Source organism: Podarcis raffonei, chromosome 3 (assembly GCF_027172205.1).
Source record: "Podarcis raffonei isolate rPodRaf1 chromosome 3, rPodRaf1.pri, whole genome shotgun sequence".
Lineage (NCBI taxonomy): Eukaryota > Metazoa > Chordata > Lepidosauria > Squamata > Lacertidae > Podarcis > Podarcis raffonei.
The window spans coordinates 88,388,030-88,407,671 of NC_070604.1; the positions used below are offsets into that span (position 1 = coordinate 88,388,030).

General features: G+C 40.8%; 1 protein-coding gene across 4 annotated transcripts in view; it reads right to left on the reverse strand.

Annotated features, from left to right (window-relative positions):
* KIF6 (kinesin family member 6) overlaps positions 1 to 19,642 on the reverse strand; it is a 157,021-nt gene that overhangs the window by 103,882 nt on the left and 33,497 nt on the right. For all 4 annotated transcript variants that reach the window (XR_008329668.1, XR_008329667.1, XM_053382935.1 and 1 more), the window contains 5 exons: positions 19,435 to 19,578; positions 18,545 to 18,631; positions 18,222 to 18,325; positions 5,846 to 5,951; positions 3,636 to 3,759 (listed from right to left, as the gene is read on the reverse strand). Coding sequence is in view for 2 of the 4 variants with exons in the window: in XM_053382935.1 (XP_053238910.1) it covers positions 3,636 to 3,759; positions 5,846 to 5,951; positions 18,222 to 18,325; positions 18,545 to 18,631; positions 19,435 to 19,578 (565 nt within the window). In the remaining 2 variants the exon portion in view is untranslated. The remainder of the gene's footprint in view (positions 1 to 3,635; positions 3,760 to 5,845; positions 5,952 to 18,221; positions 18,326 to 18,544; positions 18,632 to 19,434; positions 19,579 to 19,642) is intronic.

Sequence of the window (19,642 nt, forward strand, 5' to 3'; positions counted from 1 at the left end):
AATGTTTTATGGGGTTTTTTGCCGGGGTGTGTGTGGACTCCACTGCATCATTTCCAGGACATTCTTCTGGCTGTGTTAAGAAGTGTATGGCAGGAACTCTCAGAGGCTTTACCTTTAAAGTACTTTAAAAATAAGAAACTTGTTAAAAGCCCCCAGTCCACCTTAAATCAATTTAAATTGACTAAGCCCCCCTCCAAAAGTCAAATAAGTTTCACTCACTACCACCAGTACCAATCTTCATTGGAAAGTAAGGTACAACTAGGATACCTTTTACTTTTCCATTGTTTTCTTCTTCAGCCAATTTACTCTGCACTTCAGCCAAATAGACTCATGGAGCAGCTTACATAGTATCACTAACAAACCAGACAGTCCATGTCTACACACTTACAATCTAAAAGATTGTACAGAAAAGGAAAAGTGGGATGGGGAAGTAAGGGGACCATGAAAAACTGAAATGCCAGTTCAAGTTACAAAGCTTGTAAAATGATGAGCTTGAATGGAAACAACTAAGGGAGAGGAGGAATCATAGACTCATAGAGTTGGAAAGGACCATAAGCATTATCTAGTCCAACCTATCTTTTGCCCAACATGGGGCTCAAACCAACAACCCTTAGATTCACAGACTCATGCTCTACCAAATGAGCTATCCATGAAGCTGGTCTCAGCAGAGCTGAGAAAAAAGCCCTGTGGTGCCATCATTGCTTCTGCTGTTGGCCTGCAGCCAGGTGGAAAGCTGATTTAAAAGATAAAATCTTCATAAAGACAAAATAGATTTTAACCAAAACAGGAAGAGTGTTAAAAGAGGGCAAGAAAAAACTTGGTGCTAACAAATGGGGAGGGGGCACAAAGGTAAAAGATTTTAAACACATTATCTCAGCAATTCCCCAATGCATCAGTCTGAAAATTAATCAGAGTATGTCACGTTATGTAGATATTCCATGACAAATTTCAGTTTTGACAACTCTTCAATATTTTAATAACATTTACTATATTCAGGTTTTACAGTGGTGGGATACAGTTTGACCTATCCAGCTTAACCATGCAGTGACTCTTCTGCCTGTAAAACATTTCTAAATATTAAACAACATCATATAAAATGTGGTTCATGTTATATAAATGGACTTTTAAATCAGACCTGATTTTAACCCGAAATAAAGGGTTTTTTTGCCCCAATTCAAAAATAAAATGCTGTTATCTGCCTGCAGTTCTTTCAAATAACAAAAAAACTAGAATACAGTAATTATATTTTCTATACCTTACTAAAACTACAGCTATGTATATATTTTCTATGAATTTATAGAATGCACAGAACTATTTCAAAAGCTAAATTTTATATATATTGAATCTTAGGTTTAATAAAAATTTACATTTACTCTAAATCCACAGTTCAGCAACATTTCATTTGACTAAAAATAACAATTACAGGAAATTCAACTTTTTGAATGGCAATAAATAGTGCTTTATATAGCATTGCTATTTTCCATTATTATTATTTTTAAGAAAGTGCTTCACATAAGGTTCCCAGAAACCTGGATCTAGGTCAGGACTAAGCAACACACTAAAGCTTTTACATCCAGGAGATTAAACTAGCCTGCTTCAGAGCAGGCAATAAGAGTAAACCTTGGAGTCTGGTAAAAAAGGTGTAGCAAACATTTGTTATGGAATTTAGTTGAAGAACTCACACAATGAAATACAAACATTATGTCTAACCCAGCTGAAATACCAATGTGTCTCCTTTCAGAAAGAGGCTCCCCTGACCTGCAGCATTACCTGTGTGAGGGGGAGTTTATGGGACAGGAACAAATAGCTGTCAGTCTCTCCCAGCTTCTGCCCCATTCTGGTGAGGACATGCATACTTTTGTGGTTCTGGGAGTCCCCTGCCACTGTGAGAGTGCAGGTGGAGTGGAAATAGTGGCTAGATTGCCACTCAGCCCAACTGAAGGCAGCAGCAGCAGGAGCAGGAGGAGGAGGTGGTGAGTAGGGAACGGTACAGGCTAACATCAGGCCCTCTGTCCCCTTGTAGAAGCAGCTGTCTCTAAGAGGCTGTTGCTCTGAGAGGCATTCAACATCAGGACTAGGCCCCACTGAGGATGTAGACCATCTGCCTGAGTGGCTGCAGATGTTCAGGAGACTCCCCAAACCAGCCTGATTTGAATTGGTGCCGGGGAGGGAAGCTATAAACCATCCTGCTGGGGTCAGTGAATGGCACTGCCCGCATGTACTACTCCCAACAGGTGGTACCAAATGGATTCTCCTCTTTGAGCCATATTATATGGCAGCGGTGGAGGAAGCCGCTCAGGCGCCTGGGGTGGCGCGCCCAGGGGTGGGGCGAGCCGCCCATAGGGGCAGGGCCCACCGCAGGGCCTCCGGAGTCTGCCTGCCTCCTCCCACTCAGCCGCCCTACAGCTGGGGGGGGGGAGACAGCTGGCGGACCGTTTGGGCAGCACAGAGCCTGTGTGTGCCCAAGCCACCACGTCTCTCCCAGGAGGCCCCGCAGTGAGTGCCACCTGGCATTTTGTCACCCCCCCAGTGGTGACACCCAGGGCAGCCTGCACCCACCGCACCCCCTTCCTCTGCCCCTGTTATACAGATGCAATGAGGGCTCACTGCCTTTAAATAGTTTCATTGGGCATGGATTTACATGTGTCCCTATTTGTCTCTTTCTCTAGGCCTAAGGCAGGGTTTTTCAACCTTGGGCCCCCAGATGATGTTGAACTACAATTCTCTTCATTCCTGACCATTGGCTAAGCTGTCTAGTGATGATGTGGGTTGTAGTCAGATGACCTTTTCTGGGGTCAGAAATCATTTGTATTTGCTTCTGAAGGTGTAAAATGGATCAGTGGGGTAGGAAACAGGAGGGGACATTGCCTTCTGAGATTGTTGTGTAGTTATGCAATCATACAAAATTAACTGGAAGGCAAATTATTGATTCATGGAAAATAAGGTCCATGCATATTTAGGTGGGAAATAACTTAGTTAACTCATCATATCTGGAGCTGGTTATTACAGTAGCTAGAATATACAGAACGCTGTTATATTGCTCTCAAGCACATGTATAGGATGGTCTGAGATGGTCCCTAGAAGGGTATGACAAAGGGCCATAGAAATCCTCTGCAATCAGGGTGCCTGCGAGAAAAATGAACAAGGATAATAGCAATAATATAAGGTGGATAGGTGGACTGTCCCTGAGATAGCCAAGCATAGTTAAGGAGAATGCTCACCTCTTACAGGGATTGGGATTTATCTCTGTTCCCGAGAATATTACCTATACCTGCAAACACACCTCTGGTCAGAGGAAGAGAGTCAGGCAGAGCTGCCTCATCCCTGTGGCAGGTGGAATAGTGGTGATGGTGGGGAGATGAAGTTCTATCTTAAATTAAGGGAGGTGGTTGTCCAGTGCTGCTTGACATGGAAACATTGGGCAACTTCAGGGGGAACCTGTATCAGCCTTTTCCCTAGCTAGGATGCTTAGGTGTGAGTAGTTCACTATGGAAAGCCAGGTCAATACCTCAGCTCTCTCTCTCACACACACACACACACACTTTAGTCACATTGCATTTTTGAATTGACATGTAAAATTAGTGGCCCTTTTACTTGAAGACTGGTGACTATCTCAGTTTTGTTGACAAGGATACTGATTTCATTGTCTCGTTGCTGCAGAAGATCCTTCAACTTCTTCAACTCTTCATAGCCAATTGAATTATTAGTGTCTGATGCAAGCAGATGGTTGTTAGGTAACTTTGCATTATTAACCAATCTCTATTAAATGGAACAAAAGCAATTGTCAGTTCTTTAGTTTTGACATTCTATTGACCTACCTCCATCAGAAGCAAATTGCAACAACTTATTTAGCCTAGGTAAAAGACAAATGCTACTGCTGCTGACCACTGCAATGGCTCTCTTGCCTGTCTTCTCATTCCACTTCAATCAGTTTTGAATGCAACTGTTACTTTCATCACTTTTATCTGATGTCACCCTTCTCCTCCAGTCTTCTGCTCTCTCTGTTGCTTTCCTCTAAAAAATGCCATTTCTCATCCTTACATTTAAACCTCTCTTTCTAGTAGCATCTGTTTTCTCATCTCAGTTTATTCCCTGCTTTGCATTTATACACAATTTCTTTTGCCACTGACCCCATTTCTCTACATACATCTTAATGTCTTGTCCTAAATCAGCAATCTCACATATTTTTCAGGACTAGAACTTGCCTTTTGGGATCCAATTCTTATTTTTTTTTATCACATGGTAGTGTTTCTAACACAACTTCTCCTCAAGGTCAGTAGTGTATCCAGATCTACTAGTGGAAGACCAAAGCCCCAAATGACTTTCTTTAACTATATTATCTACACTCTCTTTTCAAACTACCTCTCTCATCAATTCCAATCTATCAAAGGGCAATATTCAACAAAATACTTCGGTGCACACAAGAAATACTGCTAGCGCAACTGAATTTCCCCCTCCCTCACATGCAGCCCACAAATCTGCTCTGGAGGATTGGAGGAATCACAAAACAGATTTATGGGCGCACCAAAAGAGAAAGAGAACATATTGTGTTGTGCAAGGAGAAATCTTTGCACTAACAGAATCTTTAGGCCATATTCAACCAAGTTGTGGTGCTAGTAGAAGCTTGCTCCTCGATCTACGCAACACCCATCTACCTTTCCAACTCTGCTCAGGAGGGTTGAAAGAACCCCCAGAATTTAGTGGTGAGGACAAGAAGAAGACCGTTCTGTCTGGTAAGCAGAAATGCTTGCGCTGATGGGATGATCATATTAGTGTGATGCTGTCTCCCCCTTAGCTTTCGTGCTAAGTCAAATACAATGGGGGGGGGATCTGTCTCCATTTCCTGGACCACCACAGCTTCTTTCAGTAAGCCTTCCTTTATTCCATCCTTGGTACTCCCTTAATAACCCTACCCTTCTCCCTTTATCTTCACTCTGTCTATACTGAAAACAGTATATGAGCAGGCACACTGGTGTATTTACATTTTGTAAAAATTAGCAGTAAAGGGATACTCAACAGTTCTTAGGGAATATTAATGAAGCAATGTGCAATGTTAATTTAGCTAATAAAGCATAACTATTTACTCTTATTTCTGGAATACTTCAGTAATGAAAGTTTGGCTAACTCATAGGTAAATATAGGTAAATATGGATATATAGTTCCCAGCTGAATAAAATATGGCTTGCTTGTCTGTTTATGTAAGATATATAGGTGGGCTTCACACAGTGTATAAAATTATTAAAACAATAATTATCTACTTTTTTGCAGTAAATGAAGATGAACTACTGTTTATGTTGAAATTGCAGTTTCTGCTTCTTATCTCTGCCCTAAGTGCAAGTTGATTCATCAGAAGCTCTTGTAGTGGTAGCTGGAGCCACTTCTCCCCAACCACTGGCTTTGACACTTGAATAATAGTTTGTTTAAAAACCACATTTTAAACCATGGTTTCAGATCCTCATTAGCAAACAGACATTAAACCACAGTACTCCCACCTTGGAAACTCTGATTTGAAGAATCCATGACCAAAACTGATGCTTGAGAAAAAGGAGTGCATGAGCATAGTTCTCATTCCAAGCTTACTAATTAATCTAGGAACATTACATTCAAACCAGACAACTCAGATTCTCTCGATTACAATATGCATACCAAAAGCAATTTATTTTCTCTGTGAGAAATGAACAATGTATTTAGTGCTTCAGTTGTATCATTTTATGGAGTTCTGATTTGGGGCTTTTATTTCCTTCTCCCTTTCTCCCTGGAATGCCTAGTAAATGAAAACACATGGAGTGTTATTATTGTGTTGAAGGCTTCCTCGCCCCTGAAAATGGCAGCCAATTAAGCATACCTTTAAATGGTTGAAAGAGTGTTTGATCTTCCGCATATCAGCTCCCAACTCCAATGTGCTCTCAGGATCCATATCTTCCAAAAAACTTTTAATCTGTTCGTCTACCCTAAATTCAGGAGGAAATACGACCTTTCAGAAAATATACTTAATCTTCAGAAGATAAAAGCAAATAGGCATACCAGACTGAGAGCAAGCTTGTTTCCAAAATACTACAAGTGGTGTTTCCCAATATACAGTATCACAAACGGATACATTGTTTTAAAATAATGTTTAAAATAATGTTTTTGATTTTTTTAAAAAAGGTTTTAGCTACAGTAAGTTTTTTGTTTTGTTTTAAATGTCATCTCAACTAGTCCACTAATTTTTGTGGGGAGCAGACCTATTAAAATTCATGGACCTAACGTAGTCACTTAATTTCAAAGGGTTGACATCAAGTAAAAGATGGATGAGTATCACCCAATCACCAAAAACTGAACTACAACCCTCTGGAAGAATAGTGGGGGAAATATCTTCATAACATTATCGTTTCAAATTTTGACTTGCTTCTGGAAGCCAAGGATTAGCAAGTTACCACAGTTACTATATTTAGGCGAAACAATCCTGTATGCCACCACTGAGCCCATTATTTTCAGAGTAATTATTTCTTGAAAAATAAAGTGATTGCATTTAGCAACTATATATAGTTAGCAATATTGAAATTAATGCTTTAACACTTAAAAGAAAAAAAGCATCATTGTTGCACTCTGGCAACCCAATTATGCCCAGAGAGGCCCCAGAGAAAAGGAAGCCCTCCACCCAGCCAGCTCTAGTGACCCTCAAGAATGGTATTTGTACATGACTTAATTGCACCAGAGAAGGAATGGGGATCTGTATTTGAATGTTTGTTCCATTAAAAGCAATGCGACTGTTGTCTCTCTCACGACACAGAATCATTTGCAGCTGGAAGAATCTTCACTTCCATTCTGTTTCAACTTATCATGCACAAACAGAATCCGAGAGCAAATCTTTCCCTTCCATACTGAGACACTGATATTCACAGTACCACCCTATGCAGGGCTCTTTCATCCCATCAAAGAGAATAGGAGTCCTGGTATATGAAGGGCACAGTCCAGTAAAAGTATCCAACCAAATGTGAATTTTGCAGCTTTTTTTTAATGCACCAACGTGCCTTACTTTGCTGTTGTTGTTGCTGCTGCTTTTTTTAAAAGAATGTCATTGACTTTAAAGGTGGAATCAACACACATATTAAAAAACACTGTTAAAATGTTTTTTTTTAAATGTTTTGAAAAACATATTGAATTTGCCATAGCTCACTATCACCATCTAGTTTCACATTTGTATACTGCACTTCACAATACACTTAAAATGACTTATTTGCAGTTGTATAGAGTCCAAAGTTTATGTGTTCAGAACTGATGGAAATGTTTACCAACATGACAGGAAATTAAACTTTCCCTAGTGTGGGAAAGACCATGCCAGGCTAGGGCCAAAATTTGGCTTTTGCACATGATTTAGAAGACATTAAGAATAGTAATTTAACGTTGAAATAGAATCATTTCCTCAGTTGTACACACTAAAGTACACCATTGGACTGTGATTAAAAAAACACTAACAGCCATAAATTAGCAATTGCTTACAAATAATGTCAACTCCAGAATATTATTAGGATTAAGAATAGCATACATGAACAGCAAAGCATGACTAGGTAGTCTAGTATTCTGAATTCCATTTTAACCCTCTTATGCATTTGCAATGGATATCCCTGTCAAGAGATATTTAAAAATATGTAGAATTTTTCCCTCTAACCTGTAGCACTTCATATACTATACTTCTGGAATAAATACCTCTGCACTATAGCAGTCAAATAGCTTTTATTAGTGAAAAATCAAGCAGCAGGACATTGGACTCTGCAACTCTGAGTGGTAGAAAATGAAGTGCTAAATTTGCAGACATTAACAATCTAATGACCCAACATGGATAAAATTCTAATTTTACAACATTAAAGCTTGAGATAATGAGGTGTTAGAAAGCAAAACGATACTGAATGTTTAATTTTTTTAATTTAAAATTGTGCGCTAGAACTGTATTCAACAATCCTTTTTAACATTCCTTATTTTTATAGTGCATTGAAAACAAATAACAATTTTTTAAAACTATCAACTTAAGTGACGTCCAACATTAAATTAGTAATTGCTTTCTAAAAGTGCAGGAAGGTTATGTTTAAAATTCCGAATAATATGTAGGATCACATGGCTATGAGACACAAGAGAAGAGACCAGTGCACAGAGGAATTTTGGAAGCCCTCTCTTTGACCTTATTTGTAAACTATGGTTCATTTATAGCTGCTTTTGTCTTTTACAACAGACCCTGGAATATTATATCACGTGCAGAAGTGAAGATCACTTAAAGAACAATGAATCCCCTAGGATCAGCCATAGTCTTCAAACAAAAATTCCTAAAACTGGAGTTAAATGGCAAGGGAGTGTAAAAGTACTGTATGTGATAATTCAAGTATATGTATGCAATGAGCCTTCACAACAGGAATAATTTAGTGATAGCACAACCGGCTTATCATTGCAGAATAAAGGGTAAAGGGACCCCTGACCATTAGGTCCAGTCGCGGACGACTCTGGGGTTGCGGCGCTCATCTCGCTTTATTGGCCGAGGGAGCCGGTGTACAGCTTCCAGGTCATGTGGCCAACATGACTAAGCCGCTTCTGACAAACCAGAGCAGCGCACAGAAATGCCGTTTACCTTCCCGCCGGAGCGGCACCTATTTATCTACTTGCACTTTGATGTGCTTTCAAACTGCTAGGTTGGCAGGAGCAGGGACCGAACAAAGGGAGCTAACCCCATCACGGGGATTCGAACCGCTGACCTTCTGATCGACAAGCCCTAGGCTCTGTGGTTTAACCTGTATAAGCAACTTCTACAGTTGAGAAGTGAAATGTATGCAGAATGAACACAGTGAGCCTTCACAGCAGCACTGATTTGATTAACGCCTTAGAATTCTGCAAGCAAAACGACAATCAATGCAGCAAGGAGGACTAATGGGGAATATTGTTATAAGAGGGGACTGACAGATGTGTCCAAAATACAAAACTCTATTGATGGACCCTATTTATGAAAAAGATGCTGTATTAATTTAAGCAAGTTATATTTCTAGGTAACCACTTCAATAAAGTGCATCACTGAGTCTCTGCCGTTTAAAAGTTGTACAGAGGCTAATCATTATGTGGTATAAACATTTTTAAAAACAGAGGCTAATGGATGCTTTTTAGCCACATGAGATAATTGTATAATGCCCCAGGTCCTGATTTCCTCCCTCACTGAGTCCCAAATTTTCAAGTAACAAAAGCTGCATATCCTTTTTCTTAATACATGTTTAAATTACTTCCAAGCAAATGCCTGCATATAAACCACTGTGTACTGAAGTGGGGGGAAATGATTGTTATTATTACTCCCATTAGCCTCAGCCAGCATGGCAAATGGAAGTCAACATTCAAATAGTCTACAGCAAGACTGTTGGTACAGATAGCTGCTGGAACATAACTCTGATGCTTAAAAGCTTCCATCGGCTACCCTTATACTACTAAGCCAAGTTTAAGGTTCTTGTATTAACAATGCCCTAAACAGCTTGAATCCAGGATATTTTAAGTACCACCTGATAGTGGGAATCCATTGTTTGTGGTCTCCCACAGTTCAGATGCATGGCTTGTATCCTCCACCAGTGAGCACCCAATTCTGTGGAATTACATGCTGGCTGAGATCAGATACTGGTGGCTTAGTAAATATATTTTTTCTAATTTCAGAAGGCATTTGGAGTGTTTCTAATCTTACAGTTAAAAGGTAAAGGTACCCCTGACAGTTAGGTCCAGTCGTGGACGACTCTGCGGTTGAACGCTCATCTCGCTCTATAGGCCAAGGGAGCCAGCATTTGTCCGTAGACAGCTTCCAGGTCATGTGGCAGCATGACTAAGCTGCTCCTGGTGAACCAGAGCAGCGCATGGAAATGCCGTTTACCTTCCCACCGGAGTGGTACCTATTTATCTACTTGCTCTTTTTGGCATGCTTTCGAACTGCTAGGTGGGCAGCAGCTGGGACCGAAGAATAGGAGCTCACCCCGCCGCGGGGATTTGAACCGCCAACCTTCTGATCGGCAAGCCCTAGGCTCTATGGTTTAGACCCCAGTGCCACCCGCGTCCCATAATCTTACAGTTAATTGTAACTAATTTTATGATGTATGCTGCATTTCTATTGCACCCAGCTAAGAAATCATGGTATTAAGCAGTATATACATTATTTAAATGAATGACTGAATGAACGAACAAACAAAATGTATTGTAACATTTAGTGCAATAATAAACTGTTAAAGACTCGAAGGTATACAGGTGTCAATCTTAGTGATGAGGCTGAACATCCTATTTTCAGTCAACGACCAACAGATGCTGTTCATCTTTTCTTTAACATGTCCACGAAAAATGATTTCATATAGTGTACAAAGGATACAATTTCCATTCGAAGAAAACCTTCTGTGGAAGCACACAATGAAGCTAGGTTCAAAAGTTGGGGTTATATATATAGGTATATATGAATGAAAAATGGTTCCACTATTTCATTACACATAGTATTTTTCAGCTCATTTGAGTTGTGCTAATATATATTAGTGGCAAGATTTGATACCAAATACTCTTTTGCCATGAATCAGAAAATTGATTTATTCTGTTATCCTGTAACTGAAAATATAGTTTATTTCAATGTTTATTTATAGTACATATTTACTTAGCTATAAAAATATTTATATTACACTATTCTATTATTAAAAAGATCCCCAAGGTGGTCAACAAATCTCAAAAAACAGTAAAAGCAGGTCAGAATATACCTATACAATGAGCAACTACCAAAGAACAGAACCAGATAAAACTATCCGTGTTTAATTGGTCATTATTTTGCAAGACCTCTGCTGAGCGTTCTACAAAAGAGATAGACCTTTGTAATGTGGCAGAAGCCAAGCAGATCTTTCTCGGAAAGGTGTGTTCAACAAGTGTGGTGCCATAACTGATGAGACCATGAGTGCTGAAGTATTCTTTTCCTGCAATTAGTTGGAGGTAGAATTAAAACTAAGGTTTCATTAAAATATAGCGCTATATTAAGTAACACTCCCTTTCCCCTTCCTATCCTTTTAGAATTTCTATTTTCAGTGAAAGTTCCATTCAGCAAAGATCTCTGGCACTTCAAATACATGTTACTCTATGCAAGTTCAGTTGTTTTATTGCTTCCTACTGATTCCAGCTGTGGAATTAGTGAATAATTTCTCCTTAAATAGACACTCTTGGAATTGCCGCATGTCAGCTATTTTCCCTATGTGGCGGGTGGAAGAATCATTCATTCATCTTTTAATTATTACGATCTAGAGTAGCAAACAGTATTATAAATCAGGCTATCTTAAAAATAAAAGGAACAAAACAAGAGGAAAGCAGTAAGTAAACACTTCCTCCCTATTACAGGAAAGAAAAGAAAAAAACCATGGCACAGGGTGTTTTCCAGAAAGGCCTTTCAAGGGAAAACTATTCAGTCACATCCCTGCTGCTATCAACATGAAGCAATAAAACTGGCTGAACCTGCAAAGAGGAAGTGTTCCATTTAAAGGTATGGGAGAGGTGCAGAAAAGCTTGGGATTGACAGTTTAGAAAGAACTGCATAGAATTATAGAAGCGTAGAGTTGGAAGGGATCATGAGGATCATCTAGTCCAAACCCCTGCAAAGCAGGAATCCGGATGACCTCTAGAAAATGAGTACCCAAAAGATGTCAATTCCATAGAAAAAGCAAGGTGTGGGAAATGTGGAGAGGCTTAACCCATAGGATAGCGATCAAAGAATTCATATAGGTATAAACAGATTGTGAGAGTCCTTGAAATATCCTAATTGGAGACTATTTAGGACCTTATTGGTCAAAAAGCAACCCATGAATTGGGATAGAAATGAACTGGTAAGAAGTGAATCATAGAACTATAGAGCTGGAAGGTACCCTGAGGGTCATCTAGTCTAACTCACTGCAATAATCTAGCTTAGTGGTTAGAGTGCTGGACCAGATCCAGGTTCAAATCCCCATTCAGGCATAAATCTCACTGGGTGACTTGCTGCCAGTCATTCTCTCTCAGTCTCATCTCTCTCAGGGTAAAATCTAGAAGGGGAAAAATCCTATATGCTGTCTTGAGCTCCTTGCAGGAGAAAAGGGTAAGATGTAAATTTGATCCATAAAAGAAAGATAATGTTTAAATCAGTCTGTTATGTACCCTCCTAATCATATTTTCAGATACTATATTACCTACTAGGTTTACAGTCCAATGCTTGAAGCAGATGCATTGCTGTATGAATTTGTAGGACTATTTCTATTCTGTTTGACAATATAAAAGTAGTAAGGTAAAGATATTAATAAACTAAAGTGCTAAGCCAGCACTTGTAATCTGTGCCTTAAAGAGTTCCAACTGGCATGGATTCTGGAAGCGTGGGTGCTATGGAACACAGCAGTTTTGATTTGAAATCCTGACTTTCTGGGCAAAGTTAAGTTGCTAGTGAGCTCATCTGGCGGAAGAACTTATACCAACATTGTCCAAACAAAAAAAGGCCTCTCCCTTTACTTCTGGCATGCTCCTCATAAAATATAAAAAGGAGAAAGATTCCATTTAAATCCAGCGTTAAAAACCCTATAATACAGAAGCCTCTAAGTATACAGTACTATCTCCTTTAGAGAGGATGCATGTTGCTATTTAATCTACATTTTTTTTCAAATGTGCGCAGATGCTGTCAACTATTACTAAACAAGAAACACCAGTTTAAATGAACATTTATAGATCAGTTTCATATTAAGAAAGCCTGACAACAGCATCCAAAGGCAGTAATTCAAAATCTGAAAGTTGTTGTTTAAACTCAATACAATAGATTTTCAAAATAAACAACAGTATTTTTGAAGTACACAAACTATATACCCAAGGTTGTAAGTATCTATATTTTCTTTAAACTTACTTTAAAGTAAATCCCATTGAAAAGTGGAACTTAATTACTAGGAAATATGCAGAAGACTTAGCTGCAAAACTGAATACACTTAGCAGTCTATCCCACTTAATTCAGCACGGCACACATAATAATCAAAGCAGAAACTAAGGGTAGATTTTCCAAAGAAGTTGCAACTTTATTTACAAGACTGCTTATTTATGTTTTGTGCGTGAATCAATTCACTAAAAAGAATCTGAACATTTGGTTTTCATTTCATTGCAAATGTCATGAAAGAAAAAAAATAAACAGCTGGGCTTACTTGAATGGACATTGTCAAGGATAGGCAGGGTCTGAAGGGTGGGCAGAGGAGGTGGGGGTACGGGAGGATAATCTGGGGAAGGGTCATTGATTTGTGGGGATCTGTACCACCCATGATGCAGGAAGAAGAGGAAGAGGCTGGGCAGGAGAAGAGGAGGCAGGGGAAGAGTTGCAGGAAGGCACAAAGGTGGAAAAGACAGTCCCAGTTACAGTCTCTACCATCCCCTCCTCCACGGACAAGGAAGGGCTTAAAGCAACAAGAGCAGCTGGAGATGCTGCGCAGGACAAATCGCTGGTTGCTTGGACACACTACCGTATTTTTCGTCCCATAGGACGCTCTGTCCCATAGGACGCACCTAGTTTTTTGGGGGGGGAATAAAGGGGGGGAAATTCCTTTATTCCCCCCCCCCAAACCAGGTCGGGGAACAGCGGTATGGTGGTGCTGCGCCTCCCCGCTGTCCCCCGAGCTTGTGGGGCTGGCTGATGTCTGCCCGGCGCGCGGGGCGCTCTGCTTCAGGGCGCCCTGCGTGCCGGGCGGCAGGCTTCTATCCGCAGCATGGGGAGCCCTGCGGGAACTCCTGCAGGGCTCCCGACACAGCGGATGTCTGCCCGGCGCAAGGGGCGCTCTGCTTAAGGGCGCCCCGCGCGCCGGGCGGCAGGCTGCTATCCGCAGCCTAGGGAGCCATGCGGGAACTCCCGCGGGCTCCCCAGGCTTGCTGATAGCTTCCTGAAGCCTGGGGAGCAAGAGGGGTCGGTGCGCACCGACCCCTCTCGCTCTCCAAGCTTCAGCGAAAGCCTGTATTCGCCCCATAGGACACACACAGAGTTCCCCTTCATTTTTGGAGGGGAAAAAGTGCGTCCTATAGGGCAAAAAATACAGTATATCAGAAGAGGGAGTTAAAATGTGCTGAAAGAAGCACGATGTGCTGTTGCTCCAACTGTCTACCCAATAAGGCTAACTGGTGCCATCATTATATAGCTTTAGGTGCCAAGCAAAAACTTTCCTCTATAACCAGACTAAGCATTCAGCCTGCTAGGCAGAATGAACCCCACTCTCCTCCTCCTCCTCCTCCTCCTCCTGCGTATTGTTCTGTGGGTTCTTCCAACTCCCTAATCATTTGCAGGGGGGTCATGGGAGGAGGGGGGAGTCCCACTGCAGAAATGGAAGTCCTTGCACAGGGCTTTCGCTGATAGGATTTATTAGATGAACCCTGCCCTTTGTATCTCATTCTTTCTCAGGATGATATACACTGAGCTTATTCTATTCTATCTAGTCTTGTGCTGAGGGTTAGGCTTTGCAGTAGTGGCTGGCTTCACGTATGGCCACCTAGCAACTTTCACTGTTGACAAGGAAATGAACACAGACCTCTTCAGTCTGACTATTCATCTGAGTCACTTACTATTCAAAACAAATTGTTCCCCTGGAAGCAATTATTGCTAGGCCCATTATTGTTTTAAATATATGCCTCTGATATTTAGTGTGCACACCTGAAGCGTGAATCCAGCAATGTTTGCACATGCAAGTACACTGGCTAATGTGGAAAACTGACTGACTGAGTGCACATTCATGGATTTGTTTCTCTGTAAGATGTGATGCGATCCCTAGGTATCCTTAATAAATAGGAACCATGCAAATTGCTATTACCCTGTATACAATGTATCAGTTCTGCATTATGCAATAAACATTTCCTTTTCTTGTAAAATTATATAGTCATCTGACTCAATTCAACATTAAAAAGACGAAAATCTGTTGTATGTCATTTTGCTGTCACCAATTATAAGTAAGCAATTGAACAAAGCAAAACTATAGCTCTGTGGCTTTTCTGTGGGTTCCAGGTAAGAGCTTCTGATTCAACTTCTCCTATCTGCTTGATTTGTTCCTATTTTTATTGGCTGTCTTCCACAGAGACTACCTGACCTCAACTCCTGCCTCATTCTTGCTGGTTTTCCAAATCAGCTTGTGCTTCCTTATTCAGCACTCAATTCCCAGCAACAGACTCAACTTGGCTCCTTGACCAATAGACTGTTTGTACATGTTAGCCCCTAACAAGTTCCTGTTCTCCTGGATCATGTTCTGAGTATATTTAAATCTAAATTTAATTTAGCTCCTCAGTCTGAGACAAAAATGTGATGCAGTTGCAATTTAGGCAAATGACGTTTGCATGAATAACACCAGTGTATGCAGCACCAAGGAAATAATTCTGCTGCTCTATTTACCACAGGTCACACCTGCTATCATACCATGTCCAGCTTAGATCACCACATAATAAACAGGATAACAGTAAGTTAGAATAATTCAGAGGAGAACAAGAATATAAAACTGGCATAGAAAGTATGAATAATTGAGAAAGATAAGGGGCTTTCTCATACATCAGATTTAGATTGCCTTTGAACCTCTCTCACTCAGTTTATGATAACATCTGTTGTTTGTACATCAGAGAAGAACCACTGCTAGTCAATGCCAAAAAAGTGAATCATTTGAACCCATGGTTCAAGGTAGTTTCCTATGTTCCTAGGAGGAATGAAAGAGGCATTCGTAATGCAAATAAGCATTCTTGCCAATGTAGGCTTTATATTCACATAACAAACTCAACTGAAACAACAGTTCCTTTATGACTCCTACATGATAATGCCCTAAGGGTACAAATACAGAGCTACAAATACCTAAAAGGATGACGAAAAGGTATGAAGCATTAAGAAATTTTTCCTAACTGCTGGTCAATGGAAGAGATTGTCCAGAAACATTATGAAATCTTATTTCCTAGAGGTTTTAATAAAAGACAGTGTAGTGTTCATCGGCCCTGTGCAGATGAATTCCTTAACCATGATTCAGCAGTTAGGAGCAGGTTGTGGGATCACACACAGACAATGGGTTTTATCCTGACATTTCTTCAGTGGGATCTGGAATCTGATATAAGTATATCAAGGCCAATCATGTTTCCCTCAGTCCCAAATGGGTAATGTATAACATGGTCTCTTTGAATCCACTTGGGTGGTGGCTGGTATCTGAAGTGCTGGAACACATATTGAATGATCCAGATGTCTTGCCTATGTCACAAGCGCATGAAACAAATTTGCCTGAAACTTTTATATTCCTATTTTTATATATAGATGCAAATTTAGACTGCCTTTCAGAGGGGAGAAAACAAATAATGGCTCTTGCTTGTATGGCATGCTAACAGGATTTTCTGGACCCAGTGCACTGTAAGTGGATTGAGTCCTCCACTCCACCCCCCCCCCAGTCAGTTGGCAAGAACTGCATCATATGTATGGATTGCAACTGAAGCAAGTCCTGTACAACATGACACTCCTCCTCTACCCCCACCTCTCTCCCCACCACCCCTTCACACCCTATCCAGCTGTTCTAGCTTAGGCAGTGGTTCTGGCCAGTGACAAGGTTCTAGTGGTGTATGTGTGCTAAGAACAGAGTCCAGAGACACCATATAACCTTATGCTAGTATCAAATAAGAATCCAGGAAGCAAAGCCAGATCAAGAAAAATCAAGTGCCATCAAGGCATGGTCAGACAAAGCAGAGAGTAGGTTCCAGTAAGTGAGATAAAGCAAAGCAGAGGTTAAGATCTAAAGGAAAACAAGCAAGGTGGGTAGCACTCTGGATAGCTCCAAACAGTGCCTAGGCTGGAAGTCAGACAAAGTAGACTTGAATATGCTCCAACAACCAGCAAACTCACACTGAGTCTCAAACAGGACTACAGCTTCCTCTGAGGAGCTAATCCCACCCATGATTAGTGAAGTACCTTATTCTTAAAGGGCCCAGCCTATTGTAGAAGCTACTGACTCCAGCGGTTTGATGGAGGCTGGGCTTCCACCATGATTTCTGAGCTGGAGTCCTCAGAGTCTGAAGAAGGCAATATGGCCTCTTCAGGCTGGAGAGGTATTGGTATCAAGGGGCCTTTTGGTGCTGAGACCTCTGAGGAAGCAATGATAGCAAAGGCTGGTTCAGAGGGAAAATCTTCCTCCCAGTCCAAGTTGTCCTATGAATCCCCAGCAACTTCGATAGGGACTCAGAGCCCTGGGTTATGATACCAGCAATTATCTGGGCAAATTAAGATGGGGGGTATCTGTTGTGGGTCTCATCAACACTATGCTTTGCAATGTGCTCAGCCACCCTTTAAGCACAGAGTTGTTTTAAAAAAAGGGGAGAGACAGGAGATCCAGGACCTGGTTTGCCACCCCCTAACAGCAGCCCTGCTGATTCCCCTGTAAGGACTAAGCCAGCTGTTCGCTTAAGAAAACCTTTGCAGCCTGCTATCATGGTTCTACAGTTTTAGGTTTACTAATTCACGTGTTTCACAAACACAGCCAAGCACATTCTGCTTATATAAAGTAGGACCACAATACTAAACATCTGGGCATAGCATAATTTATACATTCAAGCTGACTTTGGGCCACAAGAAATTAGCTCTGTAGCACTTCTCAACACAAAGAGCATTTCTTGAACAATTGTTAAGATTTGAGCATTACAATACTCAATTACTCCTAAACCCCAACAGGAATCTCACGCCACCACCCACGGAAGAACTAAACTGCAGGAATTCACAGTTACCATTATGCACCCCTTTCCTTCCTCCTCGCAGAGAAAGGAGTACAGCTGTGTAACTTGCAAGATCATCCTTATCTCATCCCCTTTGCTTGCTCCTCTTCCCACCAGTCCAAGAGATGTGAATGCTAGGCATCCACTAGTTCTTCTTCCCCTGGAAACTAGGTATCAAACCTGCAACCACCCAGAATTCCAGATGTCTGCCATGGAGGCTCTCAGGTGAGTTTACTTTAGGCTTCCCCCTAACGATTCACCATAAGCAGTACAACATCCCCAATCTTCACATTCCCATAACTGCTTTCCATGACAAGCAATCTAATCTGACACTTTCTGTTGTTTATAACCCTAATTTGAAATATATTACTTGGAAATTAGGTCTATGGAAATCTGTGGGATATATTAGCATTTAAAATCAATGTACTAAGAATTGAACTGATTCTTATTATGCCACTTACTAAAACATTTCAAAGTAAGAGGAGAAAAAAGCAAGACCAAAATATTACTGTTGTAGCTCTTCCTCTGTCAGTTCTTCTTGCCTTTGTTCCCCAGTCACCATGGCCAGTTCATTTCTTAGGTCCTGAACTTCCTTCTTTAGTCGTGCTATTATCTGCAACAATGAAACAGGTGCCACTTATTGGCTGAATTTAAAGTTATGATTAAGAACTTCTGTTGGGAATCCTCTCTCATCTTGTACAATTCTTCATGCTTTCATTTTGTCAAATATGAAGTAGATGACAGACTGAACCTTTCAAAACTGAACTGATTTCTTAAATTCATTTGAATTCCTGAAAAATGCTAGGCATAAATAACAACCAAAATTCCTTACCAGTCTGGGGTCAATTTCTTCATTTAGAATGGCTTCATTTTTAATAAGGGCAACTCGCTGAGCAAATCTACAAGTTGATATTGATTCCTAAATGTAAAAAAATATCTTCTTAACATGCAATTATGGACAAGTAAGTGTGCTATATAATTAATAAACTAAATCAGCAATCTTTAAAACCAGGCTTCCTCAAACTCGGCCCTCCAGATGTTTTTGGCCTTCAACTCCCTTGATCCCTAGCTAGCAGGACCAGTCATTAGGGGTGATGGGAATTGTAGTCTCAAAACATCTGGAGAGCTGAGTTTGAGGAAGCCTCTTTAAAACAGACAACAGTCTTCAAATTCAATGTTCACAGAATAGCAGCAAAATAAACACTTGAAGTTCTCCAGTCTCTGAAATCCAAACTGAAGATGGAACTAAATAGTGTCAAACAGATTTGGCAAAATGCAGCAGAAGAAACCAATACAAGTTATTTCCGGCATCTGGGTCTGCACAGACGCGATTTCCGGTGCCGCGGAAGTGGGTACCTGCGCCGTACTGCGCCAGTTTAGTGCAGCGCGTGGGGATTCGCCAAGCGGGTGGCTCGGTTCGGGGGTGGCTCGTGGGCCGGTTAAATGACCCCCGTGGGCTGCTTCTGGCCCATGGGCCTTAGGTTGCCTACCCCTGCCCTAAGCCATTGTATGGCTTAGTGTTGCATGAGAACCAGCTTAATATAGGGTTCAAAATATAGGGTTTACCAACTACTCTGGCAGTGTTGCATCACTTCGCAAACTAGGGTTTAGGGTAGAATTAAATCCATCAGCTTATAAAACATATTTGAATGAAATTAAATGGATAAATTTAAAATACTAACTCTTGGACAGCAAATTATAATAAAAACTGAGAGGACATACATCTATGTTCCTTTTGTCTATTGAGAGTGTTGCAATCATTGTGGTCATACAGTTCCCTCCTAGGCTGTCTCTTAGCACTGAGGTCATCATAGAATTCCTGTAGGGAATATGAGACCTATTCTTCTCCGACAGAGCAATGATTACCTGCAATAAGAACAGAAATGGAAACTCTTAGAACTCTGGTTTTGCTCTTGAATATTTGGACAAG